We start from the raw sequence: 17,556 nt of genomic DNA, 5'->3' as shown, positions 1-17,556 counted from the left end.
CTGTATACCACACACACCATATACCACACACTGTATACCACACACACCATATACCACACACCACACGTGCCATATACCACACACTGTATACCACACATAGCATATACCACACACCACACGTACCATATACCACACACACCATATACCACACACACCCTATATACCACACACACCATATACCACACACTGTATACCACACACACCATATACCACACACTGTATACCACACACACCCTATAGCACACACTGTATACCACACACACCAAATACCACACACTGTATACCACACACACCATATACCACACACTGTATACCACACACACCATATACCACACACCGCACATACCATATACCACACACACCATATACCACACCACACGTGCCATATACCACACACCGTATACCACACCATATACCACACACTGTATACCACACGTACCATATACCACACACTGTATACCACACGTACCATATACCACACACCGTATACCACACGTGCCATATACCACACCATATACCACACATGCCATATACCACACCATATACCACACATGCCATATACCACACACCATATACCACACATGCCATATACCACACACTGTATACCACACGTGCCATATACCACACACTGTATTCAACACACTCCGTATAATGTATCATACACAAACACAGTATATCATTCAGACACACACACTGCGTACCACACACAACATATACCACACACACCAAGTGCCACGCACACACCCATCCTGTTACATTTGCATTATCTACATATCCATCCATCCATTATCTATACCCGCTTATCCTGAGCAGGGTCACAGGGGGGCGCTGGAGCCTATCCCACCGTGCATTGGGGGAGAGGCAGGAACACACCCTGGACAGGCCGCCAATCTATCGCAGTTATCTACACAGTTACACACAAATAGACAGACACACACAGACAGATACACGCACACACACAGACACACACACACAGACAAACGCACACCTGCACACACACAGACACAGACACACACTGACTCTCTCTCTCACACACACACACACACACACACAGACTTCTCTCACCCTGCTGTGAAAGCTTCGTCTGGGACTCCTCCCTTTCCCTGGGCTGTGGGAGGGGCTTCTCCCTCGTGCCCCGCCTCTCCGCAGACGCTCCGCCTCCTGCTTGTAGGAGTCCCGCTCCTCCTCCAGGGTCCTGACGAAGGCGTCCAGGCGAGAGGGGGAGCGCGGGGTCCCGCACACTCCGTAGCGAACTCGCATTCGCTCCAGCTCCACCACCAGCTCCTTCTCTGCAGCAGCCAGGGACCGTGGGAACAGCAGGGCTCAGTGCTCAGTAATGATCAGTAGGGCTCAGTGGTCAGTAGTGATCAGTAGGGTTCAGTGGTCAGTAATGATCAATAGGGCTCAGTGGTCAGTAATGATCAGTAGGGCTCAGTGGTCAGTAATGATCAATAGGGCTTGTTGGTCAGTAATGATCAGTAGCGGTCAGTGGTCAGCAATGATCAGTAGGGCTCAGTGGTCAATAATAATCAGTAGGGGGTCAGTGGTCAGTAATGATCAATAGGGTTCAGTGGTCAGTAATGATCAGTAGGGGTCAGTGGTCAGTAACGATCAGTAGGGGTCAGTGGTCAGTAACGATCAGTAGGGATCAGTGGTCAGTAATAATCAGTAGGCGTCAGTAATGATAAATAGGACTCAGTGGTCAGTAATGATCAGTAGGGGTCAGTGATCAGTAATGATCAGTAGGGGTCAGTAGACAGTAATGATAAGTAGGGGTCAGCAGTAGACAGCATTAGTCAGTAATTGTCAGGTATTGACTGGGTGTTTCTTACCAGTGGCTGTGAGTTTCTCCACTTTCTCCTGAAGCCTCCTCTTTTCTTCTTCCAGGAAGCTTATGTCTCCCTTCACACTCTCCTTCTGCACAACAATGTCTGCAAGCTCCGCCCTCACACCCTCCTTCTCACGTTCACTCTCTGCCATGTCCTGCACAGACACACAGAGAGGCTATAGTCTGCGCAGACACCCATAGGGACTACAGTCTGCGCAGACACCCAGAGGGACTACAGTCTGCACAGACACACAGAGAGGCTACAGTCTGCGCAGACACACAGAGAGGCAACAATCTGCGCAGACAACCAGACGGACTACAGTCTGCGCAGACACCATAGGGACTACAGTCTGCGCAGACACCCAGAGGGACTACAGTCTGCACAGACACACAGAGAGGCTACAGTCTGCGCAGACACAGAGAGGCAACAATCTCCGCAGACAACCAGACAGACTACAGTCTGCGCAGACACCATAGGGACTACAGTCTGCGCAGACACCCAGAGGGACTACAGTCCGCACAGACACACAGAGAGACTACAGTCTGTGCAGACACAGAGAGGCAACAATCTGCGCAGACAACCAGACGGACTACAGTCTGCGCAGACAACATAGGGACTACAGTCTGCGCAGACACCCAGAAGGACTACAGTTAGCGCAGACACACAGAGAGGCAACAATCTGCACAGACACACAGAGGGACTACAGTCTGCGCAGACACACAGAGAGGCTACAGTCTGCGCAGACAACCAGACGGACTACAGTCTGCGCAGACACACAGAGGGAGTACAGTCTGTGCAGACACACAGAGAGGGGCTACAGTCTGCGCAGACACACAGAGAGGGGCTACAGTCTGCGCAGACACACAGAGAGGGGTAACAGTCTGTGCAGACACACAGAGAGGCTACAATCTGCGCAGACACAGAGAGGGACTATAGTCTGCACAGACACCCAGAGGGACTACAGTCTGCGCAGACACAGAGCAGCAGACACTCCAGTAAGCAGTGTGGAACACACCCTTTGCAGTTTGGAGACCATATCCTCAAGGTCCTCAATGACTCTGTTCTGACGCTGAATTTCATCCTAAAAAAAAAAGAACAGAAAAGAGTAAGTATAAGAGGGTGTGCGGAGCAGTATATGTACTGCGCAGTAGTATCAGTAATGCGCAGGTATGCGCAGATATGCGCAGTTGTATCAGTAATGGCATGCAGGGCTGTACTGCAGTACCTTGGCCTCGTGCAGCTCCCCGTCGGCCGTCTCCAGCACAAGCTGCCGGTCCTGCTGCATGCTCTGGGCCAGCTGCTGGATGTGGCTCAGCTCCTGGCACAGCTCCTGGTTACGGGTGCCCAGGTGCTCCATGCCGCTGGCCCTCTCCTGCGCCCCCTCCTTCACCTGCTGCTCCAGCTCACGGTTCGTCTCCTGCAGGTACTCTATCTGTGGACCACACTACCTGTGACACCTGCTGTACCCAATTACACCTACTATACCCAAACACACCTGCTACACCCAATTACACCTAATATGTAGGGTCCAGCACGTGCAGTAATTACCTGCAGATTCAGGTGCGAAATGAGCTTCTCATTGCTGGTGTTCTGAGCTTCCAGAGAGATGACATCATGGGGACGCCCTCCAACCAGAGCGCGATTCAGACGCTCGATTTCTCCGTCGCGATCAGCCACCTGCAAACACACCTCACACTCTGTACAGCCTTGTAAGTGTGTTCAAATGTGTGTGTGTGTGGGTGAGCATGTTTGTAAGTGTGTATACATGTGTGTGCTACCTGTGTGTTGAGCGCTGAGATTCCTCTCTGGGCCTGCTCCAGTTCCAGGCTGACTCGACTCAGGTCCTGCTGCAGCTCCTGTATTCTGCAGCAAGGAGAAGATCATCACTCCTGCACACTGAGGACAACCTACCAGTCACAGCATGTTTATTCCAAACAGAGGTAAGCGGTGTACCTGTTGTCAGCCACCTGCAGGAGATCTGCAATGTACGGGTCATCAGGCTGAGCTGTGGGGTGGGAGGAGCCACTGGAAGGGGGGATGAGGTCATCAATCTGCATCCGCTGACGTCTGAAGGGAATGGAGCGCTTCTTTCCTCCTGCCGAAACAAGCAACCAATGAACACACACCACCAGTCTGCGCAGTCTGCACGCATTAGCCATCCTGGAGTGGGCAGTAGGAGGGTGTAGTTGTAAGGCTGGGCTGTGGGAGGGTGTAGTTGTAAGGCTGGGCTGTGGGAGGGTGTAGTTGTAAGGCTGGGCTGTGGGAGGGTGTAGTTGTAAGGCTGGGCTGTGGGAGGGTGTAGTTGTATGGTTGGACTATGGGAGGGTGTAGTAGTGAAGTTGGGCTGTGGGAGGGTGTAGTTGTGAGGTTGGGCTGTGGAGGGTGTAGTTGTATGGTTGGGCTGTGGGCGGGTGTAGTAGTGAGGTTGGGCTGTGGGAGGGTGTAGTTGTATGGTTGGGCTGTGGGCGGGTGTAGTTGTAAGGTTGGGCTGTGGGAGGGTGTAGTAGTGAGGTTGGGCTGTGGGAGGGTGTAGCTGTAAGGTTGGGCTGTGGGAGGGTGTAGTTGTATGGTTGGGCTGTGGGAGGGTGTAGCTGTAAGGTTGGGCTGTGGGAGGGTGTAGTTGTATGGTTGGGCTGTGGGAGGGTGTAGCTGTAAGGTTGGGCTGTGGGAGGGTGTAGTTGTATGGTTGGGCTGTGGGAGGGTGTAGTTGTATGGTTGGGCTGTGGGCGGGTGTAGTAGTGAGGTTGGGCTGTGGGAGGGTGTAGTTGTATGGTTGGACTGTGGGCGGGTGTAGTTGTAAGGTTGGGCTGTGGGAGGGTGTAGTAGTGAGGTTGGGCTGTGGGAGGGTGTAGCTGTAAGGTTGGGCTGTGGGAGGGTGTAGTTGTATGGTTGGGCTGTGGGAGGGTGTAGCTGTAAGGTTGGGCTGTGGGAGGGTGTAGTTGTATGGTTGGGCTGTGGGAGGGTGTAGTTGTATGGTTAGGCTGTGGGCGGGTGTAGTAAGCTCCACCTGGCGTCTGCACCACAGCCTGTAGGTTTTTCTCCTGTAGCTGCTGGATACGCTCGGTCTTGGCTTTGCAGTCCTTCTCCAGGGACCGTACCTTGTGCACATACTGATTATTCAGGAACTTCAGATCACACATCTCCTGCTCCAGCTTCCTGATGGTGATCTTTTGCTCTGTAATGGGTAAAGCTACATTAGGATACTGAGGGTTAAGGAACAGTGCGAGAAGTTGAATTAATGTGGTGTTAATGAAAGATGAGAGGGTGATTGATTCCGGTGTGTAATAATACTAAGGTATTATGGCTAATACAAGCACAGCATTGTGATGGATGTGCAAGTGAAAGCGATACTACATTTACACAAACGCATTAACTATTAAAATTATTACAGTCTAATACTGGCTTCTGGTGGCGATTTGGGGGGGAAAACAAACTAATCCTCTCCCTTTATCTCACAGGAAGAGGCAGCACCTTGCAGGGGTATATGGCTAAATCTGTACCCCTCTTCTATACACAGGCTGTCATAGTGTTCTTACCATGTGAAGTGGATTTCTGTTGAGTTATTATGACCAACAGTTTCTACTAAATGGCAAAATCCTAAATGTATGCATACTAATGAATAATTAATAAAATATAAGGGATAATAGCAGTAATCTCAGGGACAAGAACATAATAAATACAGCTGTGGAGTTAGTAGAGTAATAGTGGTAACCATGGAGGTTGTGGAGTAATGATGGTAATCATGGAATTGATGAGGGTGAAAGTGGTAACCATGAAGACAGTGGGGTAAAGGGGAGGACAGTGAGAGAAATAGAGGCAATGATGGGGTCGATGGGGGTAACCGTGGTAATGCGGTGGGGATAATAATGGTAACCATGGGGACGTGATGGAGGTAATAATGATAACTGTGGAAACGCAGTGGGGGTAGTAACAGTAACCATGGAAATACGGTGGGGATAGTAACGGTAACCGTGGAAACGCAGTGGGGGTAGTAATGGTAACTGGACGGAGTGTAGCACAGTGGGTAAGGAACTGGGCTTGTAACCGAAAGGTTGTAGGTTCGATTCCCGGGTAAGGACACTGCCGTTGTACCCTTGAGCAAGGTACTTAATCTGCATTTGCTTCAGCAAATATCCAGCTGTATAAATGGATGCAGTGTAAATGCTATGTAAAATGTTGTGTAAGTCGCTCTGGATAAGAGCGTCTGCTAAATGCCTGTAATGTAATGTAATGTAATGTAACTGTGGAAACACGGCAGCGTAGTAATGGTAACCATGGCAATGCAGTGGGGGTAGTAATGGTAACTGTGGAAACACAGTGGGGGTAGTAACGGTAACCGTGGTCACCTCTGTTGAGCCGCTCCTTCTCCTCTTGGAGCTTGAGGAGCCCCAGGTGCAGCTGGTTGTTCTCTCTGACCAGCCGAGCGTTCTCTGCTCGGTACGGCTCCAGCACAGCATCCATGTTCCGGCTCTCCTTCTCCGTCTTCCCCGCACACAGCTTAGCATTGCGCAGTGACTCTGTGGTGTGCACCAGGTCACTACAACCACAGCGGGAATGCCTCAGATCAAATCACATCACTTATTTATATTTGAATAGCACTTTTTAAAGAGGACTGTCACAAAGATGCTTTACAGAGCAACAGAAACAGGCAAAAAAAACAGCTCTGAACCCCCCAAAAAGTAGGCAGAGGGAAAAACTTCCTGGAGGGGAACAAAAACAACTCAAGTGGTGATGAGACAGAACTCCCCGATGGGAATAAATCTCCGGAGGAACCCGGCTACAGGGGGCAGACCGAGGGTTCAGCAGGCTACAGCTGCTTTACCTGCAGACCGAGGGTCCAGCAGGCTACAGCTGCTTTACCTGCAGACCGAGGGTCCAGCAGGCTACAGCTGCTTTACCTGCAGACCGAGGGTCCAGCAGGCTACAGCTGCTTTACCTGCAGACCGAGGGTCCAGCAGGCTACAGCTGCTTTACCTGCAGACCGAGGGTTCAGCAGGCTACAGCTGCTTTACCTGCAGACCGAGGGTCCAGCAGGTTACAGCTGCTTTACCTGCAGACCGAGGGTTCAGCAGGCTACAGCTGCTTTACCTGCAGACCGAGGGTCCAGCAGGTTACAGCTGCTTTACCTGCAGACCGAGGGTCCAGCAGGTTACAGCTTCTTTACCTGCAGACCGAGGGTCCAGCAGGCTACAGCTGCTTTACCTGCTTTTTAAATACAGCTGAGGTATTACAACAAGCAGGTACAGCAGGTACAGACAGAAGTCCAAATGAAGGGATCTAGGGACTGATATGGACATATGTGCTCATTGAGGGATCTGCTTGATTTTAGGAAGCTAGGTGGCAGTTTGGTCTGTTTTCCATAACGATAGCATGGAATTGTCTTGTCAGGCCGTGCAACATAATTATTTGGCATCTTTAGGGGATTAGCGATGTTACTTTACTTTGTGATTAGGATGTGTGCGCAGTCCTGCTCAATGCCAAGATCAATATGAAGGCCGGGGAGTGAACAGCCTGTGGCAGGAGAACGGAATTTAATTCCCCCTAATCAGAGACGCTGCACTTTCCCAGCACGGACAACTCAGATGGCTGGTTAGCAAGCTGAAGCTGAAAAAAACTACGTTCATAGATATTTAACACTGACCCTGTGCGTTTTTATGAGCACAGATGAGCGGAGTGCTTTGTCACTCAGTATAATTTATTACACTTCAGCTTGTTATTAAAACTTACTTGAATAACTTCTCCACCAGTGGCAGCGATTCGATGCCCAAAGGCTGTCTGTATCCTAGCTGGTCAAGTCGTTTCCTGAGATTGATAAATTTCCTCTCGGCGTTGGTGGTCATTTTGACAAAACCGTCACAACACAAAACTCTAGATGGTGGAAAAATACAAAGGTACGTAGATAATGTCGGAGCACAGATTTAAGCTAACAGTCAATTACATGCACAGGTTTTGTGTAAGGTTAGCTAGCCATTAACGTTAGTAGCATAGCTCCTAAAGTAAACTGCTAACATTAGCTTGCTACTGGCAAGCTTGCAAACGGAAGTCCACATAAACAAAGCAATAACTGACAGCACTGACAGCTAGTTAAAGTGATAGGGTTAGTCTGTTAACTACCTAACTAACGACGTTTATGTATCTCTCTGTAACATATCATCAATTTCACGAAGGTCATCAACGTACTGAATGAACAAATAAAATTAATATACTAGACGTAAACACACTTGACAGCTAAGTAGCTAACTAGCTAAACAAAATGAAAACTCTTTCAATAAAACAAATGTCAATATGCAGTCTCATAGAAATAGGCAGATAACAGTTAACATGTGTGAGCTCATAAATGTAACAGCTTAAAAACAAGATCTAGAAGCAAGCATTCAGGGCAACTAGGTCTAGCCACTTACATGCCAGAATTGTGATCTAGCCGTAGAACGTAGCTTGGTAGCTAAGGTAGAGTGTCCGCAGAGGCGCGTATTATACACGTATTCTCTTCCTACAGAGCAAGGCCTCAATGCCGATATCAGACGAATTACGTTTTCATTAGCTATTTAGCAACCTAACCTATTCATTAAGCTTTATCAGTCTGGTAAGTGTGACATTTAAAACAAGTCGTTTGACATGCTGGCTAAGCTCTTTTCCCCTCCCCTTGTCTTCCGGCGGCTCTGTAGCGCAAGTTTCGGCGCTAAAGCCATTTGAAAATGGCGCCGAATGAGACCAGACTTTCCCCATGGAAACGGGATCTGCCTCCGAAATCTGCCTCCGCCCTCTGCCGGTGGACTGCTGAAGTACCCGTACGTACGCTTTCCCGAGGGCAGGATGCTTCATTTTGTTCAGCCGACTGTAGACTGTAGGTTGGATTCCGAACATGACACTTGTGTGTAATGACCTAACACACTTCCAAGTAAAAAGCCTCCCAAAGTTTCGTTTGTAAATGAATTTGTCATAGAAAATAAGCAAAACTTTCTGTGATCATCAGTCTATTTAAATGCAAAACCCTCGGGACAAAGCTTGTGAACGAGAGCTATTCAAGTTATTCAGTTTATACTTCAAGACTGTGATATGAAAAACACTAGTCTATATAAATGCAGTCCATTAATATGGATATATATATAGAGGTTTATCATCGGACTACAGGATTTACAGGAAAATGAAATTTACAGTTATGCTTTCAGATGGCACCCTCTCCTGGGTCTAAAAAGACCATTTTCACTTAAACCATTTTCCCTTCATGCCAAAAGCAAACCAACAGACTCAAAGCAACATAGCAGAGCTTTATTGCACATTTGTCATTCTCAGAGATATAAACATCACAGCTGCACAGGACAGAAGATGTGAATGCAGTGAAAGTATCTCCTGTCCAATTGGCTCTCAGTGAATGTGCCACTGGATTCTGCTCTGGGAATGCACTGCGGCTTGGTTTTTATTTACAATCTTCCTGTTTCCCTGTGGTGAGGAGGAAGCCAGAGAAAGTCCCTTACTCAGTCATAGTGTTTCTTTGTTTGAGAATGCTCCTCTTCCAGGGAAGGACTTGAAATTGTAGTTGAGTGTTTGTTTATGTATGAATGCTGTTAATGCTATAATTTAAACAAGTACTTTGAAATGGTCCACGCTATGAGATCTTTCTCTGTGAATATTTGCTTTCACATACATTCACAAGCTCATAATCACCCACAGTTCCAGAGGCTGAACATATTGATTACACAGGAGAAACAAAGAATAAACCTAACTAGAGGGAAATGGCCAAATCCCCTTCTTCTGCTGGCCACCAGGGGGCAGCACAGTAGCATTGTACTTCATGACTAAATGACACTGAGCAATTAATAATCAAGGAGTACTGAAATGTGTGTGTGTGTGTATTTTCAGTAAGACTGATGCTCTGTGCGTGTGTGTGTGTTTTCAGGGAGACTGTACGATGCCGTGAGTGTTTGTGCATGCGTGTGTGTGCGCATGTACTTGTGTGTGTGCATGTGTGTGTGTTCATTGAGACTACGTGATGGGGTGTGTGCTCAGTGTGACTGTGCGATGCTGGAGAAGTACTCCAGTATGTCCTGTATGGTGAAGTCCATGGTGATTCCAGATCCTGGGTAGCATCGTCCAATCAGACCCACAAAGTGCTTGTACTGCCGGATGAACTCATCCTGCATGGAGTGCCACACCACCTGGTGGAGAAAACTGGGATTACCACGGACTGCAGCACTAATAGGAAGAGACATACGCCACAGCGTTATGGTGTGAACAGGAAGACCCTGAAGCTGGCAGTATACTTAGTAAGAAGAAAGAACTTCAGGATTGAGAACCACCGGCGAACATGTCCACGAACACTGTTGTCGGTATACTCAGTGAGAACACAGCACAGTTTAACGTCACTCCACGTCGCTGGGGTGTGAATAATTACGAGGCAGCTATTAACCTGGGCTGGAATCTCACACAGACCTCTGTCTCGCGGCTACGCCATGGATGTATAAAGAGAAGGGTACGCAAGATCACAACACAAAACAAAAAGTTTAAAGTGTTTAAAATGGCTTTAGTTTATCTAGTTTTGCAACAGAAGAAAATGGAGATGGTACGTTCACCCTCTAAATCAGAGTAGGACGGAGAATGGAGTTTTGTCTGACATTCGGCAAATGCGGAGTTTAGACGATGGGGTCCATTTTCTCTTATTTCCGAATGTGTGCTAGGCATTTTGATGACTTTCTGAAACAAGTAGCACCATTCATCAAACATGCGGGAACTCACAGAATTCCCATCTCTACAGAAGAGAGATTGGCGTTGATTCTCCGTATATTGCCTACTTGACCCTAACATGCCATAGTGCTTAAACAGCTGCATAACAGAACTAAACAACTGTGACAAAACTGCTGAAATAGCCATGTTCTGCTGTAACCAGGTTCTGTTCAATTGGCTATAGGAAAATTGACTGCAGAAAGCAAGAATGAAATGTCTTTGTCGGGTAAAATTAGTGGTCAGGTTTTTTCAAGTGGTTTTTGAAGGGTGAAATCAGTGATGTGTTTCTCACCTGTAGCAGATTTTCCTCATCACACAGGTGTTTGTCCACCTTCTTGTACAGGTTATCCAGGCCTTTCTTCACCTCCTTGCCGGGGTACTCCTTAATGACCTTCCGCAGCTCCTGCTTGTTAAAGGCCAGCTGGTAGCTCACCTCCTCCTCCCTCACTCCCTGGGCCACACGCGCCTCCACACCCTCAAAGAAATGCTGCACACACACACACGCGCACGCACACACACACATACACACACACATACACACACATAAACACGCACACACACATACACACACATAAACACGCACACACACGCACGCACCCGCACGCACACGCACGCACACGCACGCACACACACGCACGCACACACACACATAAACACGCACACACACGCACGCACCCGCACGTACACGCACGCACACGCACGCACGCACACACCCGCAGACACACAGACACACAGAGACACACACACACGCACACACACACACACACACACACACACACAGCAGTAAAATGTTATAGACAGTACAGTAACAACAGTGCACAGTGCTGGTGTGTGAGGCTGGGCTCCTCACGTTGAGCTTCTCCAGAGGCTGCCCCAGGGAGGTGATGACGTAGGCCTGCAGGTGCTCTGTGTACTTGTGCTTGGCCTCACGCCGCTCCGCCTCCAGGCAGGAGATCTTCAGGCGTGAGAGGGTGGAGAAGATGTGGTGGAAGTTCTCCATCAGCACCACGTCCCGTGGAGTCTTCAGGCTTTCAATGGCCACCTTCTCCACTGAAACGCACAACGGCCAATCAGACAGCTGCACACCAACTCCCCACGGCCAATCAGACAGCTGCACACCGACTCACATCAGCCAATCACAGTTTATATGTGTGCAGACCGCTGATGAGGCTTACGGTAGAGCGAAAGGTGGTTTTACCGTTCATGTAGACCGCTGATAAGGCTTACGGTAGAGCGAAAGGTGGTTTTACCGTTCATGTAGACCGCTCTGATGAGCTTGACGTAGGCTTTGTCCAGGTCGCCGCGGCGTTCGGCGTTGCGGAAGATGGTCTCAGCGAGTTCGGCGAACTCCTCGAAGCCGGTGACGAAGGGCAGGATGGCCACTTTGCTCTTCTTGGAGATCTTCACCTCCTCCATCTGCCGGATCTGACTGGACTGCAGAGACAAAACGGCCACACCCAAAAGACGGGTTCAGTGTCCATGGCAACCAACTTTGAGAGAGCGTTCCACTCAGATCAGGTTCATATTTTCCATGGTTTTTCAATGCTGCGAGTATGAGTCTCCAGTATGTATTTTTAGTGCAACCGTACAGGCTACTTTTGTGAGGCTGAACTACATGTTGAGACACATTACTTTAAAAATATTTAGCATCTGTACACATTTCCTGTGACTTCAGGTAGCCAGATTCATGTACACGGCAGTGCAAAGGAATCTGCTCACATTCTTATATCAGCTGAGACAGGGACATACGAGCAGTTTAAAAGAAGCATGGGAGTTCTGGAGAAGAGGCTATTCCACACGTACACCTGCTCAAACACCTGAGACACTGCCCAAAATGCACCTCCTCTTTGGTCTCAGAAAACTTAGCGTGTACCCACAATGCACTTGTCGAAGTTCCTCTTGACTGTGACCAGCACGTTGCCCAGGGTGGTGCTGAGGAAGGAGGCGGGGTCAACGTTCTCCGCAGTCCAGACATGGTGGCTCATTTTCACCAGCATGTAGAGCGAGTGGAAGCTGTCCATCTTATCACCCAGCGCAATCAGAGTGTTCAGCTCTATCTCAATGCAGTGGAATATACTGTTCATCATCCACCGAACAGTGTCTTTCCTGAGAGAGAGAGAGAGAGAAAAGAGAGACAGAGAGATCTCAATACAGTGGAATATACTATCCATCGTTATTTATGTTGATCTAGGCCTCTGTGTGTGCTGTGTATTGGTGTTTGATGTTGAATGTTGATCTAGGCCTTTGTGTGTGCTGTGTATTGGTGTTTGATGTTGAATGTTGATCTAGGCCTGTCTGTGTGCTGTGTATTGGTGTTTGATGTTGAATGTTGATCTAGGCCTTTGTGTGTGCTGTGTATTGGTGTTTGATGTTGAATGTTGATCTAGGCCTGTGTGTGTGCTGTGTATTGGTGTTTGATGTTGAATGTTGATCTAGGCCTCTGTTTTCTGTGTATTGGCGTTTCATGTGAAGTGCTGAGCTGATTCTCTGCACAGGAAGCCAGAACCTTACTCAGACATGGAATGTCTGTGTTCTCCATGAGGGGGCGCTCTGGTCTGCAACGTCCCATCAACATCACTCCCATTCCCCTGCAAAACAGCCACAATAATAAACCCAAATACACTCATAAACAATAAAACCATATGCACACGCTATGTAACTGCTGGCTAGCTAGTACTACCAGTCTTCCTCAGACAGACATGTACCCGCCCTATGTGAACAGTATATTCAATTCAGCTCAATTTTACTCAATTCAATTATCTTAGTATAGCACTGATTACAGAAACACCATCACAAAAATGCTTTACAGAGGAAATGGCTAGGCTAGGGCTGAACCCCTGAAAAGTGAGCAACTGAAGTTAAAAAAAATTGTCCAGTGGGAAGAAAAACACTCAAACAGTGGTGAGAACAAACTTGGGAGGAACCTGGCTATAGAGGGGGAGCCCATCCTCCACTGGCCAGCCTGGGGTATTGATGTAGTCTAAATGAGTCAGTTACATAGAAACTGAAATGCATTATCCAATTATTATTCTTTTCAATGCTCAAAGCAAATCACAACTTATATTCTGTAGCCTAGAAAAATGTGATTTCCATGACCTTCCAATGGAAGAAAAAATAGAAAATCAACCGTAGGACGAAAAAATCTGTACACAAATTTCAGAAAGGGCTGCTCAGGTTTGGACACACCCCTAATTTATCCACACTCACTTGTGATCCTCCAAGGCCGGGATGTTGCTGCAGCTTGAAAAACTTGCTAATGAAGTCCTGCTCCGCCAAACACAAGGGCTCCAACTCACTGAGGACCTGTTCAAATATCTACAAATACACACACTCAATGAGGACCTGTTCAAATATCTACAAATACACACACACTCACTGAGGACCTGTTCAAATATCTACAAATACACACACACTCACTGAGGACCTGTTCAAATATCTACAAATACACACACACTCACTGAGGACCTGTTCAAATATCTACAAATACACACACACTCACTGAGGACCTGTTCAAATATCTACAAATACACACACACTCACTGAGGACCTGTTCAAATATCTACAAATACACACACACTCACTGAGGACCTGTTCAAATATCTACAAATACACACACACTCACTGAGTACAAATACACACACACTCACTGAGGACCTGTTCAAATATCTACAAATACACACACTCACTGAGGACCTGTTCAAATATCTACAAATACACACACACTCACTGAGGACCTGTTCAAATATCTACAAATACACACACACTCACTGAGGACCTGTTCAAATATCTACAAATACACACACACTCACTGAGGACCTGTTCAAATATCTACAAATACACACACACTCACTGAGGACCTGTTCAAATATCTACAAATACACACACACTCACTGAGGACCTGTTCAAATATCTACAAATACACACACACTCACTGAGGACCTGTTCAAATATCTACAAATACACACACACTCACTGAGTACAAATACACACACACTCACTGAGGACCTGTTCAAATATCTACAAATACACACACACTCACTGAGGACCTGTTCAAATATCTACAAATACACACACACTCACTGAGGAACTGTTCAAATATCTACAAATACACACACACTCACTGAGGACCTGTTCAAATATCTACAAATACACACACACTCAGTGTCAGTGTGGGCGGGGCCAGGTCAGGGCACCTTGTCGAACTTAGTCCTGTCGGCCACGTCCAGGTCGGAGGCGGACATATTGCCCATGTCGAGTAGAGAGGAGGACTGTGAGCGGCGGCTGCTGGAGCTCTGCACCGCCAGCTTGTTCAGGCTGGAGGTGGAGCCTGTCAGCTTCCCAGAGCTCCCGTGCAGGCCTGCAGCATCACAGACACACAGTGCTTCAGCACGCACACTACACACACTCACACACACTCACACATACTACACACACTACACACACACTACACACACTCACACACACTACACACACTCACACACACTACACACACTCACACATACTACACACACTCACACACTCACACATACTACACACACTCACACACACTACACACACACTACACACACTCACACATACTACACACTCACACACTACACACACTCACACACATACACTCACTCACACACACACACACTCACACATACTACACACACACTACACACACTCACACACACTACACACATACTACACATACTACACACACTCACACACACTATACACACTCACACACACTACACACACTCACACACACTACACACACATACTACACACACTCACACACACTACACACACTCACACACACACACACTCACTCACACACACACTACACTCACACATACTACACACACTCACACACTACACACACTCACACATACTACACACACTATCACTACACACACACACACACTCACACTACATTCACACACACTCACACTAAACTCACACACAGCACACTCACACACTAACACTACACTCACACACACTACACACACACCGCACTCACTCACAGCACACTCACACACTAACACTACACTCACTCACACCGCACTCACTCACAGCACACACACACACTAACACTACACTCACTCACACACACGCACACACACACTCACACCGCACTCACTCACAGCACACTCACACACACTCACTCACAGCACACTTCTACACTCACACACTCACAGACTCCTCAAGCAGTTCACAGAAACGAGATTACCACCCTACTGCTCAAAGGACCCTGCTCGGGTCGTCTGTTTCGAGCTTCCTCTCCACCATCATCATCAGCAGTGTAGCCCTAGCAACAGCCCCTCAGCTGAGCCGCCGAGACAAACCATTCACCTGACCTCACAATCTAGCGTGTTCCAAGATGGCTGTGCCCTAGTGGCCAAAATTCAAACTGTTCTTTATTTCTCATGAAAATACACGTCAATTTCAGATTTGAACGCAGGGCCATTAAAGGTAAAAAGCTCATGATCCATGCTATTCAGAGTGCTTTACTTCCCTTTAAGGGACACAGTGAGGGAATCAGGGAGTAAGGAGTCAGAGTGATGGATAATGGGAATTTGGGGTCACAGTGAGGGATCATGGGAGTTAGAGGTCAGAGTGAAAGATCATGGGAATTTGGGGTCACAGTGAGAGATCATGGGAGTTAGAGGTCAGAGTGAGGGATCATGGGAGTTTGGGGTCAAAGTGAAGGATTCTGGGAGTTGATGGTGAGGGATTATGGGGTGTATCATACTTACTCTCGGTTTCCTGTTTGAGAGCACTCTCTTTCCTGGGCAGCGTAGCTGGCAGCCATTAGAGCGCAGTGAGGGAGACAGAGATGTGTTAGCCGTGCGTCACAGACAGGCAGGGTGAGGCCAAGTCAGGTATTAGCATCAGACAGTGACAGACATGCACTGCACGTGCTGTAAATCTATCCAGTAAGCTTAGTGCGAGCTAGCGCATGGCTGCTCTATGAACACAAGCACAAACACTTTGTTTTCAGAAAGGAATGGACAGAAGCAGGAGCTGTGAGAGATTAATAAAACACATTTATTAATTTAACACAAACAGGCCGTGCAAAGACTACACCCCTTTCCATCTGTGAAGCGGCAGTGGGTTGGAAAATCAGACATAAAACCTTATTTTGCAGTATTACAGCAGAGCCTGAATGAGACAGAGTGAATGAGGAGGCTGGTACTGCACTGAGCATGGCAAATAACCAGCGCTGACATCACCGCTTACTAACACACCGGCAAATAACCAGCGCTGACATCACCGCTTACTAACACACCGGCAAATAACCAGCGCTGACATCACCGCTTACTAACACACCGGCAAATAACCAGCGCTGACATCACCGCTTACTAACACACCGGCAAATAACCAGCGCTGACATCACCGCTTACTAACACACCGGCAAATAACCAGCGCTGACATCACCGCTTACTAACACACCGGCAAATAACTAGCGCTGACATCACCGCTTACTAACACACCGGCAAATAACCAGCGCTGACATCACCGCTTACTAACACACCGGCAAATAACCAGCGCTGACATCACCGCTTACTAACACACCGGCAAATAACCAGCGCTGACATCACCGCTTACTAACACACGGCAAATAACCAGCGCTGACATCACCGCTTACTAACACACCGGCAAATAACCAGCGCTGACATCACCGCTTACTAACACACCGGCAAATAACCAGCGCTGACATCACCGCTTACTAACACACCGGCAAATAACCAGCGCTGACATCACCGCTTACTAACACACCGGCAAATAACCAGCGCTGACATCACCGCTTACTAACACACTAGCCCTAACCCTGGGGCCTCCACCAGGGTGCCCTAACCCTGGGGCCTTCACCAGAGCAGCCCTAACCCTGGGGCCCCAACCAGAGCAGCCCTTCCTGTGATGTGTGTGATGACATCATATAGGAAACCAGGAAAGAGCTGAGACACACACAGTAAACATGGTTAGCCCTACCCCTAACCCCACCCCTTAGTGACTGGGA

The 17,556-nt window shown here is 48.0% G+C and overlaps 2 protein-coding genes and 1 long non-coding RNA gene across 9 annotated transcripts in view; 1 reads left to right on the top strand and 2 right to left on the bottom strand.

The window, feature by feature from the left end:
• cep135 (centrosomal protein 135) overlaps positions 1-7,691 on the bottom strand; it is a 21,993-nt gene extending 14,302 nt beyond the window's left edge. For both annotated transcript variants that reach the window (XM_064333992.1, XM_064333993.1), the window contains exons 1-10: positions 7,557-7,691; positions 6,176-6,366; positions 4,837-5,004; positions 3,783-3,924; positions 3,608-3,692; positions 3,378-3,506; positions 3,055-3,261; positions 2,845-2,910; positions 1,833-1,983; positions 1,066-1,289 (exon numbers count right to left, since the gene is read on the bottom strand). In XM_064333992.1, coding sequence (XP_064190062.1) covers positions 1,066-1,289; positions 1,833-1,983; positions 2,845-2,910; positions 3,055-3,261; positions 3,378-3,506; positions 3,608-3,692; positions 3,783-3,924; positions 4,837-5,004; positions 6,176-6,366; positions 7,557-7,669 — 1,476 coding nt within the window. In that variant the 5' untranslated portion in view covers positions 7,670-7,691. The remainder of the gene's footprint in view (positions 1-1,065; positions 1,290-1,832; positions 1,984-2,844; positions 2,911-3,054; positions 3,262-3,377; positions 3,507-3,607; positions 3,693-3,782; positions 3,925-4,836; positions 5,005-6,175; positions 6,367-7,556) is intronic.
• Positions 7,629-9,430, top strand: LOC135254057 (uncharacterized). Its single transcript, XR_010329756.1, has 2 exons — positions 7,629-7,720; positions 8,495-9,430. It is a non-coding gene; the product is annotated as an uncharacterized LOC135254057 (long non-coding RNA).
• exoc1 (exocyst complex component 1) overlaps positions 9,078-17,556 on the bottom strand; it is a 25,180-nt gene continuing 16,701 nt past the window's right edge. For 3 of the 6 annotated variants that reach the window (XM_064333994.1, XM_064333996.1, XM_064333995.1), the window contains 9 exons: positions 16,292-16,336; positions 14,744-14,907; positions 13,758-13,865; positions 13,062-13,138; positions 12,428-12,656; positions 11,801-11,984; positions 11,401-11,600; positions 10,843-11,037; positions 9,078-9,985 (listed from right to left, as the gene is read on the bottom strand). In XM_064333994.1, the coding sequence (XP_064190064.1) occupies positions 9,833-9,985; positions 10,843-11,037; positions 11,401-11,600; positions 11,801-11,984; positions 12,428-12,656; positions 13,062-13,138; positions 13,758-13,865; positions 14,744-14,907; positions 16,292-16,336 (1,355 nt within the window). In that variant the 3' untranslated portion in view covers positions 9,078-9,832. Of the gene's footprint in view, positions 9,986-10,842; positions 11,038-11,400; positions 11,601-11,748; positions 11,985-12,427; positions 12,657-13,061; positions 13,139-13,757; positions 13,866-14,743; positions 14,908-16,291; positions 16,337-17,556 lie in introns of those variants that run through there. The other 3 variants (XM_064333997.1, XM_064333998.1, XM_064333999.1) reach the window with 2 other exon arrangements.

The sequence above is a fragment of the Anguilla rostrata genome, chromosome 4 (assembly GCF_018555375.3).
Source record: "Anguilla rostrata isolate EN2019 chromosome 4, ASM1855537v3, whole genome shotgun sequence".
Taxonomy (NCBI): Eukaryota; Metazoa; Chordata; class Actinopteri; order Anguilliformes; family Anguillidae; genus Anguilla; species Anguilla rostrata.
Note: the sequence above shows the minus strand (reverse complement) of the source record. Positions and strands in the feature narration are given on the sequence as shown.